At 42.6% G+C, this 24,310-nt stretch overlaps 3 protein-coding genes across 11 annotated transcripts; 2 read left to right on the forward strand and 1 right to left on the reverse strand.

Annotated features, from left to right (window-relative positions):
* Positions 1-63: 63 nt before the first annotated feature.
* LOC118392431 (uncharacterized) lies at positions 64-6,671 on the forward strand. 5 transcript variants are annotated; one of them, XR_008062928.1, is made up of 9 exons: positions 64-497; positions 889-1,579; positions 1,976-2,163; positions 2,305-2,455; positions 2,653-2,806; positions 2,966-3,121; positions 3,241-3,367; positions 3,462-4,053; positions 4,695-6,671. XR_008062928.1 is itself a non-coding variant. In XM_052460307.1 (4 exons), the coding sequence occupies exons 1-3, from the start codon at positions 3,046-3,048 to the stop codon at positions 3,877-3,879; spliced, it is 621 nt and encodes a 206-aa protein (XP_052316267.1). In that variant the 5' UTR covers positions 2,827-3,045; the 3' UTR covers positions 3,880-4,053; positions 4,695-6,671. The 5 variants fall into 5 exon arrangements, 1 of the variants encoding a protein (XP_052316267.1); XR_008062929.1 differs by having other exon boundaries at positions 1,382-1,579; XR_008062927.1 differs by having other exon boundaries at positions 64-1,579.
* A 2,409-nt stretch (positions 6,672-9,080) lies between these two features.
* LOC118392434 (gelsolin-like) lies at positions 9,081-17,707 on the forward strand. Of its 3 annotated transcripts, none has more exons than XM_035784423.2 (16): positions 9,081-9,098; positions 11,805-11,998; positions 12,159-12,313; positions 12,726-12,887; positions 13,230-13,379; positions 13,546-13,635; positions 13,746-13,878; positions 14,049-14,353; positions 14,634-14,767; positions 14,987-15,077; positions 15,350-15,520; positions 15,863-16,037; positions 16,191-16,312; positions 16,534-16,611; positions 16,854-16,911; positions 17,050-17,707. In XM_035784423.2, exons 2-16 carry the CDS (start codon positions 11,806-11,808, stop codon positions 17,217-17,219), a joined length of 2,187 nt encoding a protein of 728 aa, XP_035640316.1. In that variant the 5' UTR covers positions 9,081-9,098; position 11,805; the 3' UTR covers positions 17,220-17,707. The 3 variants fall into 3 exon arrangements, with proteins under 3 accessions (XP_035640316.1, XP_035640317.1, XP_035640315.1); XM_035784424.2 differs by lacking the exon at positions 9,081-9,098 and adding an exon at positions 9,401-9,522; XM_035784422.2 differs by lacking the exon at positions 9,081-9,098 and adding an exon at positions 10,318-10,484.
* Positions 17,708-17,794: 87 nt separating this feature from the next.
* LOC118392432 (transcription termination factor 1-like) lies at positions 17,795-23,523 on the reverse strand. 3 transcript variants are annotated; one of them, XM_052460309.1, is made up of 11 exons: positions 23,362-23,523; positions 21,934-23,084; positions 21,195-21,322; positions 20,822-21,007; positions 20,580-20,658; positions 20,215-20,339; positions 19,631-19,826; positions 19,412-19,504; positions 19,134-19,199; positions 18,770-18,855; positions 17,795-18,274 (listed from the first exon to the last, which is right to left on the reverse strand). In XM_052460309.1, exons 1-11 carry the CDS (start codon positions 23,416-23,418, stop codon positions 18,102-18,104), a joined length of 2,340 nt encoding a protein of 779 aa, XP_052316269.1. In that variant the 5' UTR covers positions 23,419-23,523; the 3' UTR covers positions 17,795-18,101. The 3 variants fall into 3 exon arrangements, with proteins under 3 accessions (XP_052316269.1, XP_052316271.1, XP_052316272.1); XM_052460311.1 differs by having other exon boundaries at positions 23,246-23,393; XM_052460312.1 differs by lacking the exons at positions 19,412-19,504; positions 19,631-19,826; positions 20,215-20,339.
* Positions 23,524-24,310: the final 787 nt, after the last annotated feature.

The raw sequence follows: 24,310 nt of genomic DNA on the forward strand, positions 1-24,310 counted from the left end.
TCCAATCGTAGTATTACATGTCTGATTGTACATGTTCAAAGCGTGGCTAGTTTCCATTGGCCGATTTACACGTTAAACAATGATTTTGTTATCATAAAAAGCGATAAACTCATGTCGGATACATTGCAACACGTCATTGAAAATAGATACATTCGTCAGCACTGTTGAAACATTGTTTTGTACATTTACAGTGTAACGATTTATGATAGGCTGATCCGGAAGCCCATACGGTTGGTTACCTTGGCTACCACTGTTGCTATGGCTTGTCATTCACAACTTCTCAGCGAAGTATCAGGCTTGCATTGACGTCGAGGCTGTACTTAAACGATCTTGCCCCCAAGACTACCTAAAAATATGCTTTTAGTTTGCCACATGCATATATTTTGCAAGGAAAAATGTCAACGATACAGAGCCATTCAGATTTTATTTGTAACGTGAGCCATTTTAATCGGGATTTGGCAACCATCTCTGGGACAAACTCATGTCCACTTGTACAGGTATAAAAAATGTATGGAATTTTGTTTGTCAACTATTGTCCATTCGTACGTTGTGGCATACTGTTTGTGTGTGTGCGTGTGTGTCCGCAGGTGCTTGCGTGCGTGTGCATCTCTGCTATGATTTATGAAATTAGTCTATTTGGAATAGCTACTGTAATCATCTATTTCAAATGCCAGCATTCACTTGCTTGTGCAATTGTCACAGGTTGTAGACCTCAACACAACATATTCGGTGTGGAATAGACCCTCCCCTTTCTTTTTCATGTGATCAGAGTTTTTCCCCAATCCTCACATTGACTCAGTTGCAGACACTACCAACCCACCTCTCAACTGCTAACAACATTCAGCTGCTCTTCTACATTCATTTCAACTCCTTCTATCTCATGTTCAGTCTCACAATGATTGACAGTTTCAACTCCTCCACCTGTGACTCTTCCAACTTCAACTGCACCTCTGGAATCCCCGATTCCACTGACTGGCACCTTGATCAGTGGAGTGGTCCTGGCTCTCTGCTATCTTCTGGGCATAGCATAGCTGTGATCAGCTGTTGGCATCAGCTGTTGGTGATGGCCATACTTGGATTAGTATTACCTGTCTCCCTCCTACTAACATCCTACATCCGCCGCTATAAAACAGTGAAACATTCAGCTTTCTTTTGAAAGTCCAGGATGACTAGACTTGTGACCAGCATCATCATGACTTTTGTCATCGGTTCAATGCCATTCCAAGTTGTTATCATCCTAAACATGTCAGGACATTTGGCCAAGTCTGAAAACCTGAAAACCTTCTCTACCAAGTTGTCTTTTGTTGTATTACTGACCTATGCCAACAGTTGCCTGAATCCATTTCTCTATGCCTTCGCTTCCGGTAACTTCTGCCGGAAGAATGGCCAGTCAGAAGACACCTTGATGCAGCTTCAAATGGGTCCTGTCAACAGTCCACCAAGAATGTAACACATCTGACACACTCAATTGTGGGGAAATATGCACTGTTCCCTGCATGTCATGACCTAGTGAAGAGGGACTGGAGGGGCCTCATGGAACAGCTCTATGGGTCCCTGGACCAGCAGCCAACCTGTTCAGGTAAGTGAACCAGCTTTGAAAAGACAGCGAAGATGACTAACGTAGCTCAGTCCAGTTCATATTTATTGTGTTTTTCAGTGGTCTGCCTGATCTTCCAAGCCCTAAAGCAGTGCTTTAGTGACCAGCATCATATAAAAAATAAAACTTAACTGCTGACATGCAAAATATTTCGGGACTATATCAACAGTGGAATAATTAAAAAAATAACAAAAGATAGTTGGAGTGGATTGTCCCTTTAAATCCTAGCCACAATGCTAAGACTTTGCTTTAACAATGTAATTGCTCAAGTAATACCATTTTATTTTCTTAGTGTTTTAGTCTTTCACTCAGTTATGAAAGGCTTTCATACAGCCTGCTGAAATGATCACTCTGCTTCCCAATTTCCTGTCATTTCAGGCTGGTGAGCAGGACAGAAACAGGGAGAGTGTGATGTTACTGCTGACAGTGCGGCAGATTTTGGCTGAGCTCTATGGAGACGGACCAGCACAGAGAGGCAGAGACATACTGTAGATCAGCTCTGGAGATCGCCCAGACTCACACCGCTACCTGCCTTGAGAGACATGAGAGAATCACTGTTGGAAAGGGTATGTCTCCAGAGAGTTGGGGCAATATGGGTCTCATGTTTTTAAATAAGCAACCTGATGATGTATTTTTTTCATTCACAACGTAAGTAAATGCTTTTAGTGTGCTGAAATTATATGTATTTCATGTTTCGCCCCTATCAGGTCAGTTGCTTTGTGTGCTCTGCCAGCTGCTGTTTGCAGACGTCCGAACCATCGAGGCCTCTCAGATACTCAATGGCATCATCAATATGGGACACCACAAACTCCACCTGTGTACTGACGCCACTGTATCACTGCTCTGTGGGATACACAGGTGTGTATTAAATAGCATAAATAGGGATATTCTCATGTGTGACGTTTCTGTACTTCATAGGTTCAGCTACAGGTGTTTCTATGTCTTTTTCTGTTGTTAGACCTAAACCCACGTGTATGACTTTTGATACTCTGTGTCTCAATTTAGGCAAGCTAAAATTAATGGGATGATTTAAAAAAAAAATGTGTATGTGACAGACTCAGCCTGCAAGACCCACATGGAGCTGAGAAGCACCTCCAGGTTGCCTTGGAAGACCAGGAGGTGCTGGTATGGTAGAGACCACCCTCTAGTGGTGGAGGTGGAGGAGTGCCTGGCAGACATCTTGGCCGACACCTGCGCTGACACAGCAGGGTGAGACTACTAGTGTTCTTCTGGTTCTTCTTCTCCTCTTCTTCATCATTAAATGTGTCCTCCATCGTCTCCTCAGTAGTTTCTTCTCTTCTCCCTCTTCCTCCTCCCATCCCCTCCTCGGTAGTTTACTCAGTCAGTCACAATATATAAATGTCACAGTGTGGTGAAGGTGTGACGTGTTGAGGCAGAGGCTAGCAGTGGAGCTGTATCGACACACGGTGCACGTCAAAGACCAGGACATGAAGCTTTGTCCCCCCGCATCGCCATGTCTTCAGGCGAAGGGATGCAGCCTCGCACGCACCTTGGTCAAACTTGGTAATTAGTTCATTTTTTCAAACAGATGCACCACAACTCAAAATCATTCTTACACTTTTTTTTAGACTGTTAGCAACTACGCAGAGTGTAATATGTTTAGCTTGTGTGTGTCATGGCAGGCAGGCAGATATTTCATGGCTCTGGTAATACAGAGATTAGAGAGGCTGTTGAACTGCTGCGGAGAGCTCTGGACTTGTACATCTGCTTCCTGGGGTCTGATCACACACTGACCAGAGACTTACAACAGTAAGCCTTCTTTATCTCCTACACAATTTAAAATGCTAACATTTCCTCCTTGCATTGTCATTGGATCTAATGGAGTTGACCTTTGTGCTTTTAGGGTTTTAAACACAGAATCCAGGAGACCTCTGACCACTTGGGTCTTGAGTACCAGAACCCTCTCCCACCTCTCCACTAGGAGACTAAGCAGTGGGACCAGACCCAACACAGCCGCACCCCTCCACTCCCACCTGGCCTGGTACAGGGGCACCACACACACCCCTCTGGACCTCTCCGGAAAGAAATTCCTGTCAGCCCCGTCCAACAAGTTCTGCAATACACAGTCAGAACTGAAACCAGAACTAGTGGAGTACCTGAACTACATCAACAGACATAACCAACTGTCTTCTTCTCCCAGGCCCTGGTCTGCCTTCCAGACCACAGTGTTTGGGCCACAGAGTGACATTAGAAACCTGATCTCAGAACTCAAACCCAGTCCTTCTTCAGCACCGGGCTTTCATTCCATAGACAGGACCTAAATGCTGCATAGCGCAGGCTGGTGCCACCTACCAGGCAGGTACGTGCTGGAGGAACGGACAGTAACAGCTTTGAACAGAGAGATTGGATCCCCTTTGCACACACAGAGATGCACACCGCTGGTCAGACAGACAGGCCAGGGACAGGGAGGAGAACAGAGCTGGTCAGACAGACAGGTCAGGGACAGGGAGGAGAACAGAGCAGGTCAGACAGACAGGCCAGGGACAGGGAGGAGAACAGAGCTGAAGAGACAGACAGGCCAGGGACAGGGAGGAGAACAGAGCTGGAGAGACAGACAGGCCAGGGACAGGGAGGAGAACAGGCCAGCTGGAGAGACAGACTGGTCAGGCCAGGGACAGGGAGGAGAACAGAGCTGGTCAGACAGACAGGCCAGGGACAGGGAGGAGAACAGAGCTGGACATACAGGCCAGGGACAGAGAACAGGCCAGGGACAGGGAGGAGAACAGAGCTGGTCAGACAGACAGGCCAGGGACAGGGAGGAACAGAGCTGGTCAGACAGACAGGCCAGGGACAGGGACAGGGGAGGGACAGGCCAGGGACAGGGAGCTGGTCAGACAGACCAGGGACAGGGAGGGGAAGAACAGAGCTGGTCAGACAGACGGGACAGGGAGGGGAACAGAGCTGGTCAGGCAGACAGGCCAGGGACAGGGAGGAGAACAGAGCTGGTCAGACAGACGGGACAGGGAGGGGAACAGAGCTGGTCAGGCAGACAGGCCAGGGACAGGGAGGAGAACAGAGCTGGTCAGGCAGACAGGCCAGGGACAGGGAGGAGAACAGAGCTGGTCAGGACAGACAGGCCAGGGACAGGGAGGAGAACAGAGCTGGAGAGACAGACAGGCCAGGGACAGGGAGGAGAACAGAGCTGGTCAGACAGACAGGCCAGGGACAGGGAGGAGAACAGAGCTGGTCAGACAGACAGGCCAGGGACAGGGAGGAGAACAGAGCTGGAGAGACAGACAGGCCAGGGACAGGGAGGAGAACAGAGCTGGAGAGACAGACAGGCCAGGGACAGGGAGGAGAACAGAGCTGGAGAGACAGTGTCTTATTCTGCCAGGAGACACTAGAGAGAAGAGAAAGATCTAGAGAAGACTGCTCTCATGGTGACCACTGAACTGTGTTTATTTTTTTTACCACTTTTGATACCAATCAGCTGTTTTTATTTTTTCCATATAATTTCAAATAGAATTGTTGCATGTTTACATGGAGTGAAATGGCCTCTATTTTGTACAGAAACTAAATGATTTGACTTCATGTTGTCAAATGAATCGACCCTTTTTAGTTTTCTGTAGGGTTGCATCTAAATATTGTTAAAATGTTTTGTAAGATGGTTAAGCTCCTCATCCTGGTGTGCAACAACATTGACCTTTTATCTCAGAAGGCAATACTTATAGTATTTATAGTCAAGTGAGTGATGTAATCAACCATTGTAAGCACTAGTAAACGATGTGAGCGAAAGCATTAATTGAGCAACATGCTACAGATGCTGTGAAGTAGGACTAAGCCAGTTTGGACCTTACCATGTAATGTAGAGTTTGGGTCATAAGTTCAAAGGTCTGTATGTTTGTATATATATGTGTGTGTGTCTATGTTTGTGTAGAATTGAGTGTGTGTGTGTGTCACAGGAGGTTGGGAATACCTAGGATAGGATAAAGTAATCCTTCTCACCCCCCCCCCCCCCCCTTAAAAGATTTAGATGCACTATTGTAAAGTGGCTGTTCCACTGGATGTCATAAGGTGAATGCACCAATTTGTAAGTCGCTCTGGATAAGAGCGTCTGCTAAATGACTTAAATGTAATGTAAATGTTGGTGTCACCATAATAGGGGAGGACGGGATCGTGTTGGTGGCTGAAGCGGAATTAGTGGAATGGTATCAAATACATCAATACGGCCGGAATGGTTCATGCTGCGGGCAGTGGGTGGTCAGACGACTTCAGGATGAAAATGTTGTTTTAGTCCAGCCAGCAAGAGGCCCATGTTACACAGCCGGCTTGCACACCTGCTTCTAACAGTGGTGGTAAAAACAATGATCCGATGTGATTGAGTTTGTGGCCATTTATGTGATGAATGATAAAATGATCAAATCCTATAGGAGTCCAATAAGACTGGTTCCAAAATCAGATAGGATTTGTATATTAGTATCTTGTATTGGAATACTATAGGATAGAATGGTCAAGAGTCCAATAGGACTGGTACCAAAATCTGATAGGAGTGTTCTGTTGGTTTATTTTAGATTACATCCTATAGGATATAATCCCATAGGAGTCCAGTAGTTCTAGTTCCAAAATCTGAGAGGATTTTTCTATTGGTCATACTGCAAATGAACTTGCAACCTTGAATCCGTCCCATATTGTGGTGGTGTGTTGAATAGGTTGAGAGGTGTGAGTAGGTAAATATATGGAGATTGCGCTCCGGTTAAAGGCCTTCCCACACTGTACGTCAGATTCAGTCTATTACGATTATTACATGTCACACTGTGATGTTACCAAATTATAATCATAATATCAACTTGGCCAGATTGTACGATTTGCTTCAGTTCTGTCGAGAAAGTCTGCGATGGCTAAAATTGCAGAAAGGCTATGACAATGTTCTCGCAGTATGAGTGTTTGGCTGAAAATCTCCCTCCTGTCAGAATTATCCTCCACGCACGTACTCAGTTCTTCATTGCTGAGACTTCCTTGCTAGTTGAGATTTCACTAGTAATGTCTGCAGTTTTCGGGTTTGGCTATTTGTTTCGAGTGTATTAATCTAAAAATAAATCTCTTTGCCAAAATCCGTCATCTCTCCCATGTCTTATTCGACCAGTAGTTGTTCTGAAATGTTTATTGCCTACATTTTACTCCCTCTGTTTAATATAACACACATACATTCATTATTCATTTTGGTTGCCTATCCTGCCATGAAGTTTGTTCCATAGAATGTATGTGATTCTGATGTGTGCCACAGAAAGTATTTGACTGCCGTGACAAAATTAAGGAAATTAGAAGGGGGGGAGGATTTTGGCCAAAATCCCTCACCCTCTTTCTATCTTGGGACTGCAAGGCCTGACACACTTCATAATCATTTTGGTAGCTCATGTTGACCAGTCGTGTGTGCCACAGAAAGCCAAATTAGAGTATAAATAAACATTTATTTTAGAAGCATTTTGTAATGTTTAAGAAAATAAAGATAATACTAGCACACAATAACACAAAAACATGTAAATACAATCTTTATAATCCACAACTCTGACTCTGATAATGTACAGTATGTTTTTCATAGCAGTGTAGCCATATCACCTTAAGATGAATGAGTGTATGTTGGATTTTGGACAAGCCAAAATGATGGAAAATAAATCAGTTCATTCTGTCTTTATTGTATATCATGATATCTGTGAGGCAAGACAATACCATATGTTATGATTAAAAAGACAAACCAAACCTGTTGTCACGCCCTGACCTTTGAGATCCTTTAAATTCTCTATTTGGTAGGTCAGGGTGTGACGAGGGTGGGGAGTCTACGTTTATATTTCTTTGTTGGCTGAGTATGGTTCCCAATCAGAGACAGCCGTCTATCGTTGTCTCTGATTGGGGATCATACTTAGGCAGCCCTTTTCCCACCTTCAGTTGTGGGATCTTGTCTTTAGTTGTTGCATGTGTTTGCACTCCTAGCTTTACGGTCGGTGTTTATTGTTTTTGGTGGAACATTTATAATTAAAAGAAAATGTATGCTGCACCTTGGTCTTTATTTAACGAGGGGTGCTGGGGGTGTCCTATTGAGGGTTGATGGGGATGGTGGGGGTGTCCTATTGAGGGTTGATGGGGATGGTGGAGGTACTGGGGGTGTCCTATTGAGGGTTGATGGTGGAGGTACTGGGGGTGTCCTATTGAGGGTTGATGGGGATGGTGGAGGTGCTGGGGGTGTCCTATTGAAGGTTGATGGGGCTGGTGGAGGTACTGTGGGCCACATTCCCAGTGGGCCAAAAGTTTACATACACTCAATTAGTATTTGGTAGCATTGCCTATAAATTGTTTAACTTGGGTTAAACGTTTTGGGTAGCCTTCCACAAGCATCCCACAATAAGTTGGGTGAATTTTGGCACATTCCTCCTGACAGAGCTGGTGTAACGGAGTCAGGATGTAGGCCTCCTTGCTCGCACACGGTTTTTCAGTTCTGCCCACCAATTTCCTATAGGATTGAGGTCAGGGATTTGTGATGGCCACTCCAATACCTTGACTTTGTTGTCCTTAAGCCATTTTGCCACAACTTTGGAAGTATTCTTGGGGTCATTGTCTATTTGGAAGACCCATTTGCGACAAAGATTTAACTTCCTGACCGATGTCTTGAGATGTTGCTTCAATATATCCACATAATTTTCCTACCTCATGAAGCCATCTATTTTGTGAAGTGCACCAGTCCCTCCTGCAGGAAAGCACCCCCACAACATGATGCTGCCACCCCTGTGCTTCACGGTTGGGATGGTGTTCTTTGGCTTGCAAGCCTCCTCCTTTTTCCTCCAAACATAATGATGGTCACTATGGCCAAACAGTTCTATTTTTGTTTAATCAGACCAGAGGATATTTCTCCAAAAAGTATGATTTTTGTCACCATGTGCAGTTGCAAACCGTAGTCTGGCTTTTTTATGATGGTTTTGGAGCAGTGGCTTCTTCCTTCCTGAGCAGCCTTTTGGGTTTTGTTGATATAGGACTCATTTTACTGTGGATATAGATACTTTTGTACCTGTTTCCTCCAGCATCTTCACAGGGTCCTTTGCTGTTGTTCTGAGATTGATTTGCAATTTTCACACCAAAGTACGTTCATCTCAAGGAGACAGAACGCGTCTCCTTCCTGAAAGGTATGACGGCTGATTGGTCCCATGGTGTTTATACTTGCGTACTATTGTTTGTACAGATGAACGTGGTACCTTCAGGCATTTGGAAATTGCTCCCAAGGATGAACCAGACTTGTGGTGTCTTTAAAAAAAATCTGAGGTCTTGGCTGATTTCTTTTGATTTCCCCATAATGTCAAGCAAAGAGGCACTGAGTTTGAAGGTAGGCCTTGAAATACATCCACAGGTACACCTCCAATTGACTCAAATGATTTAAATTAGCCTATCAGAAGCTTCTAAAGCCATGACATCATTTTCTGGAATGGTCCAAGCTGTTTATAGGCACAGTCAATTTAGTGTATGTAAACTTCTGACCAACTGGAATTGTGATACAGTGAGTTATAAGTGAAATAATATGTCTGTAAACAATTGTTGGAAAATTTACTTGTGTCATGCACAAAGTAGATGTCCTAACCGACTTGACAAAACTGTAGTTTGCTAACAAGAAATGTGTGGAGTGGTTGAAAAACGAGTTTTAATGACTCCAACCTAAGTGTACGCAAACTTCTGACTTCTGTACATGTAGGCAAGTAAAATGTCGGTAAGCAATAAACATTTCAGAACAACTACTAGTCGAATAAGACATGGGAGTGATTGCGAATTTTGGCGAAGAGATTTATTTCTAGACTAATACACTTGAAACAAGCAAGCAAGCGTTCACGCGAAGGGTTGCAGATTGCTGGAAACGTTGACCTTCAATTAATATGTAGTTTTACTGGAAGGCTAGCAAACTATCTCGTACACACTTCGAATACGAGGTTGGTGTATCTTTTTTTGATCAAAATTCAACTGATATCTTGTAATTTAATAGAATAGTGAGGTGGCAAATAACTGGTATGCCGATAATACGGGACCAATTGTTTTGCTGAACGGTTTATCAAAAAGTTGATTGTAAGGCCTAGTAGTATTTCCACTGAAATGTCAATCATGCTAATTGCTAACCCGTTAGCAAACATTTTTACGAACCCAATAATCTCAAAACATTGATGGCTTGATCACAACATAACACTGTTGAAGGTAATATATTTCTGAAACGCTGTTGAATAGCCGATAATACGGGGCGCTCCACTATAGGATCTCAATTTTAAAAATCCTGAATCCAAAAGAAAATCCTCTCAGATTTTGGAACCAGTCCTATTGGACTCGCAAAAGGATACAATCTGATCTGATAGATCATTCTTTTGGATTTTAATATAATTGTTTTATTGGAATAATATAGGATTTTTTTTAATACTAGGGATAGCGATCTCAGTCTCCCGATCTCAACCCTATTAAACACTTATGGGAGATTCTGGAGCTGCGCCTGATACAGCGTTTTCCTCCACCATCAACAAAACACCAAATTGTGGAAGAATGGTGTAGCATCCCTCCAATAGAGTTTTAGACAAGTGTAGAATCTATGCCAAGTGCATATCAGATCAGCTCTGAAAAACATATTTTGTGATTGGTTTTAAATACCGATTAGTGGTAAATATATATATGTATATATATATATATCAGAACTGGGCTGTCTAAATGCACCAACGATCTATTAAGACGGTTTATGTTCACGTTTCCTTTATTTGGGCAGTTACCTGTACCTGGTGCAGAAGGGAGTCGCCCATACAGTCATTTTATCCACCACAATCTACGGAAGCGCGTTGTCACTTTATCGCTGAGCAACCTCTTGATACCAGCCGCTAACGACAAGAATAAACGTTTATTTATTATTACACACCAGGTAGGTTACTTTGTTTTTAATTCAGATTTGCGTTGACATTAAACCTTTACAACTTTAGAATCTCTTATGTTCTCCAATTCTCTTGGTTGCCTTCCTCATTGAAAGTCAAAAACAACAATGATATCGTTGTGGGTTTTTGTTAAAACAATGTTAAGATGTTCTAATAGGATGTTGAATAAATGTGACAATTTAAATTGTATACAGTTGTTCTCTACATTAGAAAATATTTCTTAATTGAATTCCTTATCTTCTCAAATGTTAATTTACGCGATGTTGGGTAGTCATGAGTCACTCCCTCAGGTATTACCTTATCTCATGAGAGGTTTCCTGGGCCGTTTATAAACTGGAAGATAAGCCTTAGTCATGATATAGGGCCAGTTTCCTGGACAAAGATTATGTTTAGTCCTGGACTAAGAAGGGTTTTCAATGGAGATATTCCATTTGAAAGTGTTTTTCTGTCCAGGACCAGGTTTAATCTGTGTCCATTCGTTTTCTGAAAAGTGTAAAGGGAAAGTAGGTTAACCCACAAAGGATATAACTAGTATCTGTTCATTAAACCAGGGCAAAATAATGTTTTATCAGCTGACATGAGAACATCATCCATGCAGAAGGTTGTTTTATTGTAGGAGGGGGAAAATATTGCCTGATGACTCATACTGAATGTAATTTGACTGCTATATTGGTCATCATGGATAAGAAATGTTAGTGGGTGAGGCATTTGGCCAGAGTGAGGTGGATTGGTAGCCAGGCAAGAAACAAATGTTTACCAGCTGAAACAATGGGCCAGTGTTTTGCATGGCAGGGTGCCCTGGTTGGGTGGAAATTTCACTTAAGGACCAATGGAATGGTCTAAAATGTTTAAACTCTGCCCAGCCGGGGCACCGGCCCATACAAAACGAACTCCCTCACCCCTCTTTGTTTTTTGGGAGGCAGCTAGCCTAGTGTATCACGTGGGGGAGGATAATGGAGAAAGCCCTTGGGCAAGATGAGACTAAAGCTACTGATTGGCTGGACATATGAGAGCACTCCCTCATCTCTTTCTCTGCTCAGACAAGTTATTTGCAAATAAAGGTTAAATAAATAGAAAAAACATTTGCGAGAGAGTGGTGAAATCAAAACCTGTATCAACATTAGAGAACATCTCTGGTTTAACTGCTGTGTCTCTCCACAGACCTTATTTGAACTATTAACTGGCACATGATCCCTAACTCTCTCAGTTCGGAGTGGAACGTTATCACAAACAGGTCTGGATTCCAGGCTATCCTAGGGACACGTTTCGTAAGTTGAATGGCATGTTTTTCCTGCCCCATATCTTTCTAGCATGGCGCACCACCCTGAGTTTAAGAGGGCCGGGAAGAAGCCTGGAATCCAGGTATGGAGAGTTGAGAGTCTGGACCTGGTGGCCGTGCCAGAGAGTCTGTATGGCGGGTTCTACTCAGGAGACGCATACCTTGTTCTTAATACCATTAAGCAACGTTCTGGGCATCTACAGTATGACCTTCACTTCTGGCAAGGTAAAACTTGATCTGGTCGGAATGACTGTATTTCTTGAAATGCTGTACAGTGTTTGTACATTTCAGCCCACTGATGTGTGCTTGTGCACTTTTACAATTGAAATCCATTCCATTATTTGTGAAAATAATGTTGGAGATCATTATTTCTCTGGTCCTGCAGGAGATGACTGTACACAAGATGAGAGTGGAGCAGCAGCCATTTTTACCATCCAAATGGATGACTACCTGGGTGGCAAACCTATTCAGTACCGTGAGGTGCAGGGTTACGAGTCAAGAACATTTTCAGGCTACTTCAAAACTGGACTGAAGTACATGGTAATGTTTTAAAATGAGTAAAAAGAAACAAAGGAAGTCACACAGTCTGCGTATGCTCCCAACAATTTAATGGGTAAATCAACATTTTGGCACAGTCTCTTCTTCAGTGTTCACAGTACCTTCTACGCAAAAAGGAACTGTGTACTGGGTAGAAGGTACTGTGAACCAAAACGTTGGTTTACCTGTTAAATTGTTGGGAGCATACTGTATGTATAGAGTATGTGATAATGTATTTATTTTTACAGTTTACTATTCCTTTAGCCAGCACCTCCACCATAATTTTGGGGTGTGCGTCAGCTCACGCTTTTTACTGGAATGTTGAAAGACATTCAATGAGTTTGTTAAATGTATTTACTTACCTCAAGATCTCCTCCACTTATCTTGTTGATTATCTTCCCAATCTTTACCTTAGAAAGGGGGTGTGGCTTCAGGGTTCAAGCACGTGGTGTCCAATGAGGTTAAGGTGCAGCGTGTGCTCCAGGTCAGGGGTCGGCGTGTGGTTCGAGCCACAGAGGTTGCAGTCAGTTGGGACAGCTTCAACCTGGGAGACATTTTTATCCTCGACCTGGGCAACGTGAGTTCACTGAAATCTATAAGAGTTTCTACAGCCAACTATCTACAGTATGTACAAATCAAGGAAACATATTCTGGTTTAATTTAGTGACATTATTTGCAGATTTGAGTGAAATTGTCTTTGTACAATGTAGGCTAAGAGTGAATAGTCATTGGTCATGTTAGTAAGCTGTTATTGTAAGTAATCCACTTTGAAACCAATACTGTTTTGGTCATGAATAATGTAAAAGATCATTTGTATACGTTGCGGTATGCTTTAACATAGTCAACAGGCAGAGCAGTTAGAGCTACACTATTACACTTGGTCCACAGTACTGATAGTCTTCACTTGTCTGTATTACAGGAGATTTATCAATGGTGTGGTTCCAAGGCCAATAACTTTGAGAAGCTGAAGGCCACTCAGGTGTCAAAGGATATCCGTGACAATGAACGATGTGGGCGGGCTGAGTTGTACATATGTGACGAGGGGGCAGAATGTGGGAAGATGTTGAAGGTGGGTCTTTCAATGAGGAAGAAGGGCTGAAAAAATAGTTCATTCCTATATACTTCAAATCATGCCATTGTTTATATGCTCCCAATAAACATCTATAGTTAGTTACCTTTTTAACATAAATTATGATAATTTTCTTTGAGATGCCTGACTCGTAGTCTCGTTCCAGATTCTTGGACCCAAACCCGAGTTGCCTGAGGCAAATGCAGATGACACAAATACAGACGTGTCCAATAGGAAGCTGGCAAAATTATACAAGGTTAGATCCATTTTCTAATTAAACAATTGAATTGTTAAATATGATGTAATAAGCTGTTTTTGAGCATACCTTCAAATACTAATATTAAATTGAAATGTTTTTTCCAAAAGGTGTCTAATGCCAGTGGGGATATGGGTGTGGATATGGTAGCATCAGAGAACCCGTTTTCACAGAATGCCCTGGAGTCAAGTGACTGCTTTATCTTGGACAATGGCCCCAATGGCATGATCTTTGTCTGGAAAGGTATTGGTTTCTTCTCAGCAGCTGGTCTCTATGAATTATTTTGACTGTAAAACCCCAAGCTTTAATCTTCCCTTAGATTGGAAACTACTTTTGAATACTGTTGTGCCTGGAAGTCACTTAGTACTTCTGCCTTTGCAGTTTAATCATGAGTTTATTTGGAATAAAAACAGGTAAGGACGCTAACAAAGAGGAGAGAAGTGCAGTGATGAGTGCTGCCGAACAGTTTATCACAAAGATGGGCTACCCGAAACACACCCAGGTCCAGATCCTACCTGAGAATGGGGAGACCCCTCTGTTCAAGCAGTTCTTCAAAATCTGGCGTGACGCGGACCATACAGTGGGGTTGGGAACCGCCTACGTGTCCAACAAAATCGCCAAGATCAAGAAGGTTCCCTTCGATGCCTCCACTCTCCATCACTCGGATGCCATGGCGGCTCAGCATGGGATGGTGGACGAGGGGAATGGAGAGAAACAGGTTTTTTGGCGGGGATTCTGGGGTTTTCTCAGTAAACACCATATAGTATGATGGTAGTTACCCTTAAATATTGTGTTTCAAGGTTTAGGGTAGTCATGTGTCCTCAGTAAAGGGATACATACAGCCCCTAAGGGTTACCACTGTGGGCCTGCACACCCACCAAAAAGGTGGCACAATCTCACAAACAAGCCTTTGAGAAAAGAGCTTCAAGGGGTGTTACCTTTTTCCCATTCATGGACTACCACTAGCAAGAGCTGTGTTTACCTGTTAACCTCCGTAGATCTGGCGTATTGAGGGCGCTGACAAGGTGCCCGTGGAGCCCTCCACTTACGGACGATTCTATGGGGGAGACAGCTACATCATCCTCTACAACTACCAGCATGGAGGGCGTAACGGACAGGTCATCTACATATGGTAAAGACAATGGAGATTATCCTTCTGGAAGCAACAGCAGGAAGCTTTGTGTGTTAAAACTGCTAGCGTCCTTCTATCGTTACAGTAGGCTTCATCATTTATGAGCACCAGGGCTTTTGTTACATACTGTATTAGACACATCTAAACCAACTATATGTATGATATAACCTAAGCATAAATGTATGTTAATAGCACTTGAAAAGTATTCCTTCTTCACAGGCAAGGAGTGGATTCTAGCCAGGATGAAATTGGTGCCTCGGCCATCTTGGCTGCTCAGCTGGATGACGAGTTGGGAGGAGGAGCAGTACAGGTGACTGGATAGTTTTGATTTATCGCAGTCTGCCTCGCATAATACGGTCCAGATCATTTTTAATCAAGACGCACTGGATTACAGAATTGAACAATATTAGTCAGTTGTTTTGTATGCAGACGCTGAATCTATATGAATACGTTTCCATGGTCATGGATATCAACAGGGTCAGAGCGTTGGTCTGTAAAATGAAATGGAAATGAGCGAAGGTTAGGTTTAAAGCCAGGTATCTGACTCGCTCTGATTTTCTGTCTGTTTCTACCGTGATGAAGGTGCGGGTGATCCAGGGTAAGGAGCCTGCCCACCTCATGAGTCTTTTCGGGGGGCAGCCGATGGTAGTGCACCAAGGTGGTACCTCAAGAGAGGGTGGCCAGGCCCAGGCTGCAGACACACAGCTGTTCCAGGTGCGGTCCAACCCTGCTGGCTGCACACGTGCCATAGAGGTGAGTAACAGGAGATGGAAGGTGAGGTGGGAAAATCTCAATAAAATATGTTTTGTAGGTACATCTATTTGGTTACTTTTTGGCTGTATTCACTAGAATCCAAACGGACGCAAACAAGCCGAAACGGGGAAGGACTAATCTGAACTTGTCCAATAAGAAAGGCATCACATAATGTCTTTGCTACAGTGTACACTAATACACCCCCAGTAGATGGAGTAGCCAGCCATTGTGATGTATGGTTGGTGACGCTGACTACAGTCTGTTTGCTACTGCTGAACTGTAGTTAGTACCTCCAGTGTACAGTATTTTTAACGGGCTCCTTTCTTCCTCTCTCCACTCAAGGTTGATGCTGCTGCCTCAAATCTGAACTCCAACGATGTGTTTGTGCTGGTGACCCCGGCATCCTCCTTCATATGGGTGGGAAAGGGGACAAGTGACAGTGAGAAGCATGGAGCTCAAAAGCTAAGTGACCTTCTAGGGGTCTCAGCCTCAGAGCTGGCCGAGGGTGAAGAAGCAGGTACGTTCCCTGCCAGCAGTCTAATTCACTAGGAAATTGTGTTTAGCCAATAGCCACAGAATGTTACTTATTATGAGGATACAAGGCAAAGCTTTTCCAACCGCTCCATCTTCTTCCAGATCCACAATTGTATGTATGTGTTTGTGTGTCAAGATGACTTTTGGGATGCTCTGGGAGGTAAAGCGGACTACCGTACCTCAGCCAGACTGAGAAACAAAATGGATGTTCATCCACCACGCCTGTTTGCCTGCTCCAACAAAACTGGCCAGTTCGTTGTGAGTCTGCCCTGTTATAACTGTAGTATAGCACTCTGCTGCATTCCTGTTTTCATGTTTGACATGATTTGAATATCCATTTGGACAAAATCAGTTTCTTCTGCTAATGAAATAGCCTTTGATCCACATGTTATACATAAGTGTGGGAAACCATTTCCATGACCTCCTGAATGTGCAGTGACCTGGCCTGTTGTCAAAATGCCACAATACTATTTCCACAGATTGAAGAGGTGCCTGGGGAGATGACACAAGAAGACCTGGCCCCAGATGATGTCATGCTCTTGGACACCTGGGAACAGGTGACTAGTAGAGGGATTGTCAAGGTGCAACCAGGGCCACGTTCAGCAGCCGAACGTTGTAGAAATGCCAATAGAACAAACGCAATTCCTTATTCCACATGTCAGAGGGTTATATGTATGTTCTACATAACATATTTCGATCTGAACGTTCTGAAACGTTGCACCCTGCTGAACGTGCCTCAGGTTTTTTTCTAATAATGCACACTTATTGATTCGCTTAACACTTTCCATGTACCCTTCAGATCTTTGTTTGGATCGGAGGTGAAGCTCATGAGGAGAAGACAGAGGATATTGCCTCAGGTAAGCAATAGTGGTTTTAAAACAAGATCACATAATTACCTGATAAAAGTGCAGACGGGAATTTAAATATGCCGATTCATTAAATGAACTGTTCTTTCTTTCCTCACTGCTCCTGCCTATTTCCTGTTCTGTGGTCAGCCATTCGTTACATAGAGACGGACCCTACCAAGCGGGACAGCAGTACGCCCATAGTGAAGTTAAAGCAAGGTCATGAGCCTCCCACGTTCACTGGCTGGTTCTTGGGCTGGGATCATGGGTACTGGAGCAGTAATCCCATGGAACGGGCCATGGTTGGACTCCGTGTCTGAACCACTCCAGGGTGACGTATCCCCTAGGGGCAACTTCACCCAAAGCCTCATTTGTGCAACTAACTGAGTATCCCCTTTCCTTTCAACTGTTAGACTGCCCATGGATACCAATTTGTGATGGATAATATACTCTTCACACTATTGCTGTTTTGATCTTATGGTTTTCTTGAAGAGAGAATAGTCATGTAATCCACACTACAGTTTAGTAATTTCCTTTTCTTACACACTAATACTGTTAGCCCATGTTTTTTTTAGCAGTATCTTACTACATTTGCAATAAATGCAACAGGAGTTTTTTTTCGCTTCTGTACCATGCCGTGTTGGGCAGAGTTAAAATATTCCTGTTTGAGAATCTTGTGCAGACTGAGTTTCCATAACGACCCAAAGGATATGTCATGTCTGACAGTGGACGGAAAAGCTTCAACAAAGCACAACTGGAAGCAATCAAATCCATTCACATAATTAAATAAAATGTATGATGCCCAATACCAGTTGTCAGCTCTGTTAATTGTAGTCAATAGCTAAGAGGCTTTGGTTTAGTGCTTATCATGAAAACATGGATGTAGACCGGCCAATCAAGGCAGAGCAACTTGAAGCCAAGAGACATTTATTCTCAAAAATAAAATGGGATTCTATAAAAATGTCACCTGTCAGATTTTGCAAACATAATACAACTCATCTGAGTATTCACCAGATGCATTAAATCAAAGTGAATCATTGTGGGGTGATGACATTGTAAAGTCTTAAATTAACATTTAGTTACAAATAAGTTGATCATCATTAACCACCTCCATGAACGAGCTGAATCCTTAATTGTGAGACAGAGGGGTACACAGCTACCCCCACAGTGGGGCCTTAAGCCAGGTCCACGTGCTGTTTTCTTCAGCTGTTCTGAACGTCGCTGTAGTAGTCGCCATCCTCGTTATCAAATATCTCAGAGAGTAGGAAGAGCTCTTGAGGATCATTTCTGGACACCACCTCTCCTGACTTTATCAGAACGTTGAGGCGCTCTTCACAATTAGGGAGAACTCTACTGTTGAGGAAGTCAATGATCTCTGAAAAGAAAATACAGAAATAAATCTGTAAACGGTTCCAGCAAACAATGTGCGTGCCAAACGGCACCCTAGTCCCTATATAGTGTGCTATTTTTGAAGAGTAGGGCAGTCCCACTCCTTTTGTATTTCTTGTTTATTGGACAGGAGAGTGCTAGAGGACTGGGTTAGATTCAAACCCATGCTCACAGTGGTAGTACACAGTACCTGTGAGCCTGAGGCAGCAGCTTAGACCACTGTACAACTCCAGGCGACCACCCAAAATGCTCTATCGCTAGGTTTTTAGCATTTCGTTAGAATAGTTGTGAATCAATAGGAACAGTGACGACAAAGGGAGAAGAAATGTTGCTTGGTCCTCCTTGACCGTACTATTTAAATATAATGGTGCTTTGATCTAGTCCCAAATCACACCTATTCCCTATAAAGTGCACTCCTTTTGACCATGGGCCCTGGTCAAAATAAGAGGATAGTGTTTGTATGACAGCAGCTTACACCTACCACAGAAGGACATGCTCTGCCACAACGGAACGTTGGCTACCTTTAGCCTGTAGTAGTGTGTCTGTACGTAGCGTGGCGTAACATCCCTTAAAAATGATAGAAATGTTAACACATAGCAATGCATTACATCACACTGACATGCACAATTGCATTCCACACTCCTAGAAGATGGAAAACATTTGTAAAGGCTTTGTCATGCATTGATCTGATTCAATGACATCTCAGCATTCTATTGAGAGACTTGCCAATGCTAAAAGTTAATACTGACACAATACAAACCTCCCTCAGTGAAAATGTCACAAACGCAACAAGGCAATCCATGACACATTGTCTAAAACATCTGTGTTCAATAACAACCTCTTACCCAATTGTGCGAGCAATTTCTTCCCAGTTGATATCTGCAACATCTTCCACCTGCATTGCATTCAAGCTGAAAAGGTCAAAAGTGACATGAATCAAGATTCACAATGCAACAGTTTCACATGCTGATATCAGGACCAAAAGTCTACCTCTTGTCCTGTGTATCAGGACAGTGCAGAAAGGTCCGAGTAACATCACTAGACCGGGCTAAAAAAATCTTAATCAAAGAATCAAAAAACAGATTCACCATCGCATAGATTGAATGGAAATCAACACACTTACGCTTTGATCAAATCCACTTTGCCCTGTAATGATTTAGTGTGTCCACTGAATACTGGTTGTCCATATGCCATTTTGTGCTTCAAAACACCCAACCTGGAAAAGTTGTATCAAAGATACAGCCTCAAAAGTCAGACGAAAGTTCTGAATCAATGTTTGTGTAAACAATTCAATGACAATGGTTTTATTTTGTAACAGGTACCCCTGAAACCCCCCGCCCACCATTTTATTCGACACTGGGACCAGTGGCGTGTTTCAACCGTCTGGCACACATCTGTCCAGGGGATGTTGTTGTACAGATGGTCTTTCCTGACGGTGGCTGGTCCACTGCCAGGCTCTGCCTGTCCCACCAGGTGCTTCCGCACAGCTTCCATTAGTCTTTTCAGTTCTTCCTCGGTCCACACGCCTCGGTTTGCAGCTGAGAAATACACACCAAACAAAGCGTGAACATTGCCCCACGTCAAACAACACGAACAACCATTTCCCCAAAAGATGAGTGGCGCAGAATGTCCGGCAAGGATGTCAGAGTCAATATATTAAAGCTGTAATCTGTACTTGGTGAAACTGACACATTTGTTTGGGATATTACAACAAAGAAGTTACTTCAAACATCAGTTTCCTTCGGCCATCCTTGCACACGTGATAGAACTGCAGAATATGTACTGTGATTATATTTTGTACCACGATGCTGGACATTCCTCTCTTCCGTTTCATCAACAAGACAAAAACAATAACTAAGGCGCTGGGGGGGGGGCGACCAGTGTCGATGAGTCACCTTATGCGGATTCCAGTTCCCAACGACTTACACATTTGAGCAAAACGTTTCTCTAGGGCCGATTCGCTTCGGCCAGTCAACGCCGAGATCTTCGCCCACTTGTTGCCGTGCAACGCCTGTAGTTTTTTCAAAGTGTGAAGCTCTTCTTCGGTGAACCTTCGGTAAGGACATCAAGGAAATAAGCATTCAAAGTGCCTCGATGTCTGCAAATATTAGCAAACCATAAAGTGGTTCATATCAGAACAATAGCACAGTTGTGAAGACTAATTTCAAGAAAATGTCAATTCAATAGTACTATACTTTCGTACACTGTATTTAGAGGGAACATAACGTAAGCCGGGATAGCCGTTTATGACCGTGAAGGTCATTTCCTTATAGTAACTAGCCCCGTCTTACCTGCCCTTGTAGTTGCTGCCATCAAACATTTTCCTCCCACGTATATAGATTTGATGCCAAGGCCTGGGTATTCCTTCACCTGGAACAACAGGTTAGGAAGAGGTGAGATCAGTTTTCTGGGGAAATTGCTTAGCATATTTTTTGGCCACTGTAGACAATGCTGAAGAACAGGGATGTAAATGTGGATAAAAACTTGTGTCAAAGTTTTCTAATCGAATGAACCTGGCTACAAGACGACACACCTATTCTTTCATGGAATCTGTGCTGCCTCTTCAATTTCTTGATATTTGCTTCTTCCCCTTTGAAGCGCTGTGGATGGAAGAGCTCAGAGCCACTCTGAATCCCAGTGAGAGACAGGAAGTCGTAGACGTTACTCTTGAGTCGTTCGTTCTCCTGCGCATTGAATCTTCCACTTCGCAGGGAAAGGCCTGGGAACAACAGAAGATTCCACATGGGCTTAACTGACTGGGTCTAAAATGATAAAATATATGATAATACAAATCAGTCACATCTCTAAACACAGTAAAATCTTACATATCATTGCCACAATGTTACATAATGCTGCGATAAACACTTAAAAATATTGAACCATGAGTGACTGAAGAATAAGCTTACCTTGTCTTCGGAATTCCTTGAATCGATCAAGATCATACTTTATCCTCTTATGGATCTCGTAAACAGACTTTGACTCAACATTGGGAATGAAGTCTTTGAGATCATTCAGAGCCTGCCAGTCGTCCACACTGTAGCATAGTGAGGGGAGAGAATCATAAACGTGACGTCTAACTAAACACACTTCTGAGTCGACAGAGCAAGAGAGACATGCCTTCCTCTCTCCACAGGAAGATGCTCCAGATGAAATTCTGGTACACAGCATTCACAAAATGTATGGTTTTCACCAGCAAATGCAACTGGGCGACTCCACAGTAACAGAGTGATGCAGGGACTCAAATTTCACTTTAAAATGTATGTCAAACAAGTTTTAGCAAGTTCCACAGAAAATATTACAAACATAAATTTATTTGAAAAACATTGCAGATGCAAAGATTGGTAACAGAATTGAGGGTTTGTGAAGCTGGTGCACTCATTCTGTAACCAATCTTTGCATCTGCAATGTTCAACAAGTAGCTTAAATGTGTGTTTGTAAAATATTCAGTGGAAATGGTTAAAAGTCATTGTTGTGCCGAGAGTTGTATGGATTGTTTAACTTTGCAACCATTGGTTTTTGTTGGGCATACATTACAATTATTGTGGATTTGCCACACTGTCAATGGTTGTGTTAATTTGGGAAATCACTCTTTCAAAACACGCTAGATTCACACTTCAATACAAGTGAACCAGGTCTCCTACTCACACGAGAGTTTCTTTCTTTAGGCAGGATTTGTTGTGTTGGGTCCCTGTCTCAACCATGGTTGAATGGGCACCCTCTGTCTCACCGTTTGTTCCAGCATCATGAGTCCCGTTGTCATTTGGAACAGCTAAATCAAAAACATCTGCTGCAGAGTGGACACTGTCCATTCCCTTGTCTGACACTCTGCTGTGTTTTTTCTTTCTCCCGCTGCCCTCCACAGCTGCAGACTCTCCATCCGTTTTTGGCCTCTTTGACTTCAATTTTCTTTCAGTTTGTTCTTTTATCCCTGGAAGGTCTGCTTTATCTGGACAATCGTTCAGTTCACTCTCTGTGTGTTCTTTCTTATTTCGTTTCCTTTTTTTTACATTCTCCTCTGCCTCAGTTACCACATTTTTACCTCTCTTGACCATTTCAGGGTGCAGTTCTTTGATTTTTGGATCATCTGCTGTTCTTGAAACTGTCAGACAGCTTTCCCCTCCCTCCTCAAGTTCTGTTTGTCTGTTCTTGTGCTTCTTCTTACTCTTTCTGGCCTCATCTGGCGCAGTTACAGCTGAAACGTCTACCTCAGCCTTTGAGAGGACACTGTCTATCACCCGTTCTGGCTCAATGTCATTATGTTTTCTCTTCTTCTTCTTCCGGCTATTCATATTATTCTCATCAGCAATCACTAAATCCGCTCCCACCTGTTGTGTTTGAAGATTCTTTGACTTTTTCTTTGTTTTCCCTCCAGTTTGTTCCTCGGGATCTAGTACCTCCATTTCATCTTGAATAACATTTGGCTGCTTCTCTTCGTTTCCTTTTATACGTTTCTTCCTCTCTTTCTCCACCACTTCCAGCTCAGTCACTGTTTGCTCTTTATGTTTAGGGTCTTTACCTCTTTTCTCGACTGTCAACCGGTGACCATCCTTTTGATTATGCTCAATTGCCGGTTCTTCTGGTCCCTGTTCAGATAGTGCTTTATTCTTTTTCTTTTTGGCTTTTATTAATCCCTCGACTGTATCAGGTGCCACTGATGAGATTAATTCAGGAGTGTCTTCAAATGTAAGAGGGGACATTCGACACATCTCAAGCACTATGGGATTCTCCATAGCCCCCTGTTCAGTGGATGTTGAAGTCCCCAGCATGGTGGCTACAGCATAACCTGTTTTCTCTATCTGTAACAGAAAGACAATATTAATGTTTTTCCATTGTTTCCTCAATGCGACAGCATGGATAGGCATGAACTTTAGCAGCTATGTAACGTTAACTAGCTACCATAATTCGATTAGCAAAATACGTTCATATTAAAACACAAGTTCACTTTTTTCGTACATACGCGCACAAGTGTGATCAATGTTGGGATAACGAGCTAGCTAGTGATATTCCATCCAAATAGACTAGCTAGCTGTGTAAATCAAACATGATAAAACTAGTAAAGAAAAATTAATTCACCAGGTTGAACAAGTGGGGAAAGTAACACCGTAACTTCTTTGTTGACAAAAGCGACATAGCCGGAAATGTAAATATCTTCTTTGGCGTTGGCAATGTGTGTGACTGACCAAAGCTAGCTACTGCCACTCTGTGGTGGATGTATCATTGATCGAATTTGGAACATCTCACCCTGGCAATTTGACTGGTAAACTACACTCGCAATGGCTGCCTGCCTGGTATTCTGATCACGAGTCTCCCATCTGCATTCCCGTGTAATTCCCAACAATTAGGATTTGTAGGTCTAGATTAATATTCCGCTATGCAGTTGTGGAAAAAGTACCCAAATGTTACACTTGAGTAAAAGTATAGATACCTTAATATTAAGTTACTCAAGTAAAAGTGAAAGTCAGCCAGTAAAATACTACTTGAGTAAAAGTCTAAAATTATTTGGTTTTAGATATACTTAAGTATCAAAAGTAAATGTAATTGCTAAAATATACTTAAGTATCAAAAATAAAAGTAACATTTTAAATCAATTAAAATTCCTTATAATTTTAACTATTACTTCACTACATTCCTAAAGAAAATATTGTACTCTATACATTTTCTCTGACAACCAAAAGTTATTATTAATGTATCTATACTTTTACACAAGTGTGACAATTGGGTACTTTTCCCACAACTGCATAAATTCATGCCTATCCATGCTGTCACATTTAGGAAACAATGGAGAAAAAAACGATTTAAGCAAAGCAGATGGCACAATTTCCTTTAAAAAAAATGTATACCCCCAAAAATGACTTAAGTAGTACATTAAAGTATGTTGACTTGAGTACTTTACACCACTGCTGCTATGACAACACTATAGTTAGGCAGATCATATTTAGAAGATTTCAGAGATCTGTTAATTGTGCTTCTGTTGATAAAATCTTTGAGATTGGAGAACCTTTATGTGGTGATTTTAAGAGCT

This window comes from Oncorhynchus keta, chromosome 13, assembly GCF_023373465.1.
Source record: "Oncorhynchus keta strain PuntledgeMale-10-30-2019 chromosome 13, Oket_V2, whole genome shotgun sequence".
Classification (NCBI taxonomy): domain Eukaryota; kingdom Metazoa; phylum Chordata; class Actinopteri; order Salmoniformes; family Salmonidae; genus Oncorhynchus; species Oncorhynchus keta.

Excerpts from the sequence above, each read along its gene's own strand:
- LOC118392432 (XM_052460309.1), bottom strand. The coding sequence starts at position 23,418 with ATGTCGCTTTTGTCAACAAAGAAGTTACGGTGTTACTTTCCCCACTTG. Across the intron at positions 19,827-20,214 it reads GAAACGTTTTGCTCAAATGT|CTGCAAACCGAGGCGTGTGG; the intron begins GTAAGTCGTTGG and ends TGTATTTCTCAG. Across the intron at positions 18,275-18,769 it reads GCAGAGCATGTCCTTCTGTG|AGATCATTGACTTCCTCAAC; the intron begins GTAGGTGTAAGC and ends TTTTCTTTTCAG.
- LOC118392431 (XM_052460307.1), top strand. The coding sequence starts at position 3,046 with ATGAAGCTTTGTCCCCCCGCATCGCCATGTCTTCAGGCGAAGGGATGC. Across the intron at positions 3,122-3,240 it reads ACGCACCTTGGTCAAACTTG|GCAGGCAGATATTTCATGGC; the intron begins GTAATTAGTTCA and ends GTGTCATGGCAG. Across the intron at positions 3,368-3,461 it reads CTGACCAGAGACTTACAACA|GGTTTTAAACACAGAATCCA; the intron begins GTAAGCCTTCTT and ends TTGTGCTTTTAG.
- LOC118392434 (XM_035784423.2), top strand. The coding sequence starts at position 11,806 with ATGGCGCACCACCCTGAGTTTAAGAGGGCCGGGAAGAAGCCTGGAATC. Across the intron at positions 13,380-13,545 it reads AATGTGGGAAGATGTTGAAG|ATTCTTGGACCCAAACCCGA; the intron begins GTGGGTCTTTCA and ends GTCTCGTTCCAG. Across the intron at positions 16,612-16,853 it reads TCTTGGACACCTGGGAACAG|ATCTTTGTTTGGATCGGAGG; the intron begins GTGACTAGTAGA and ends TGTACCCTTCAG.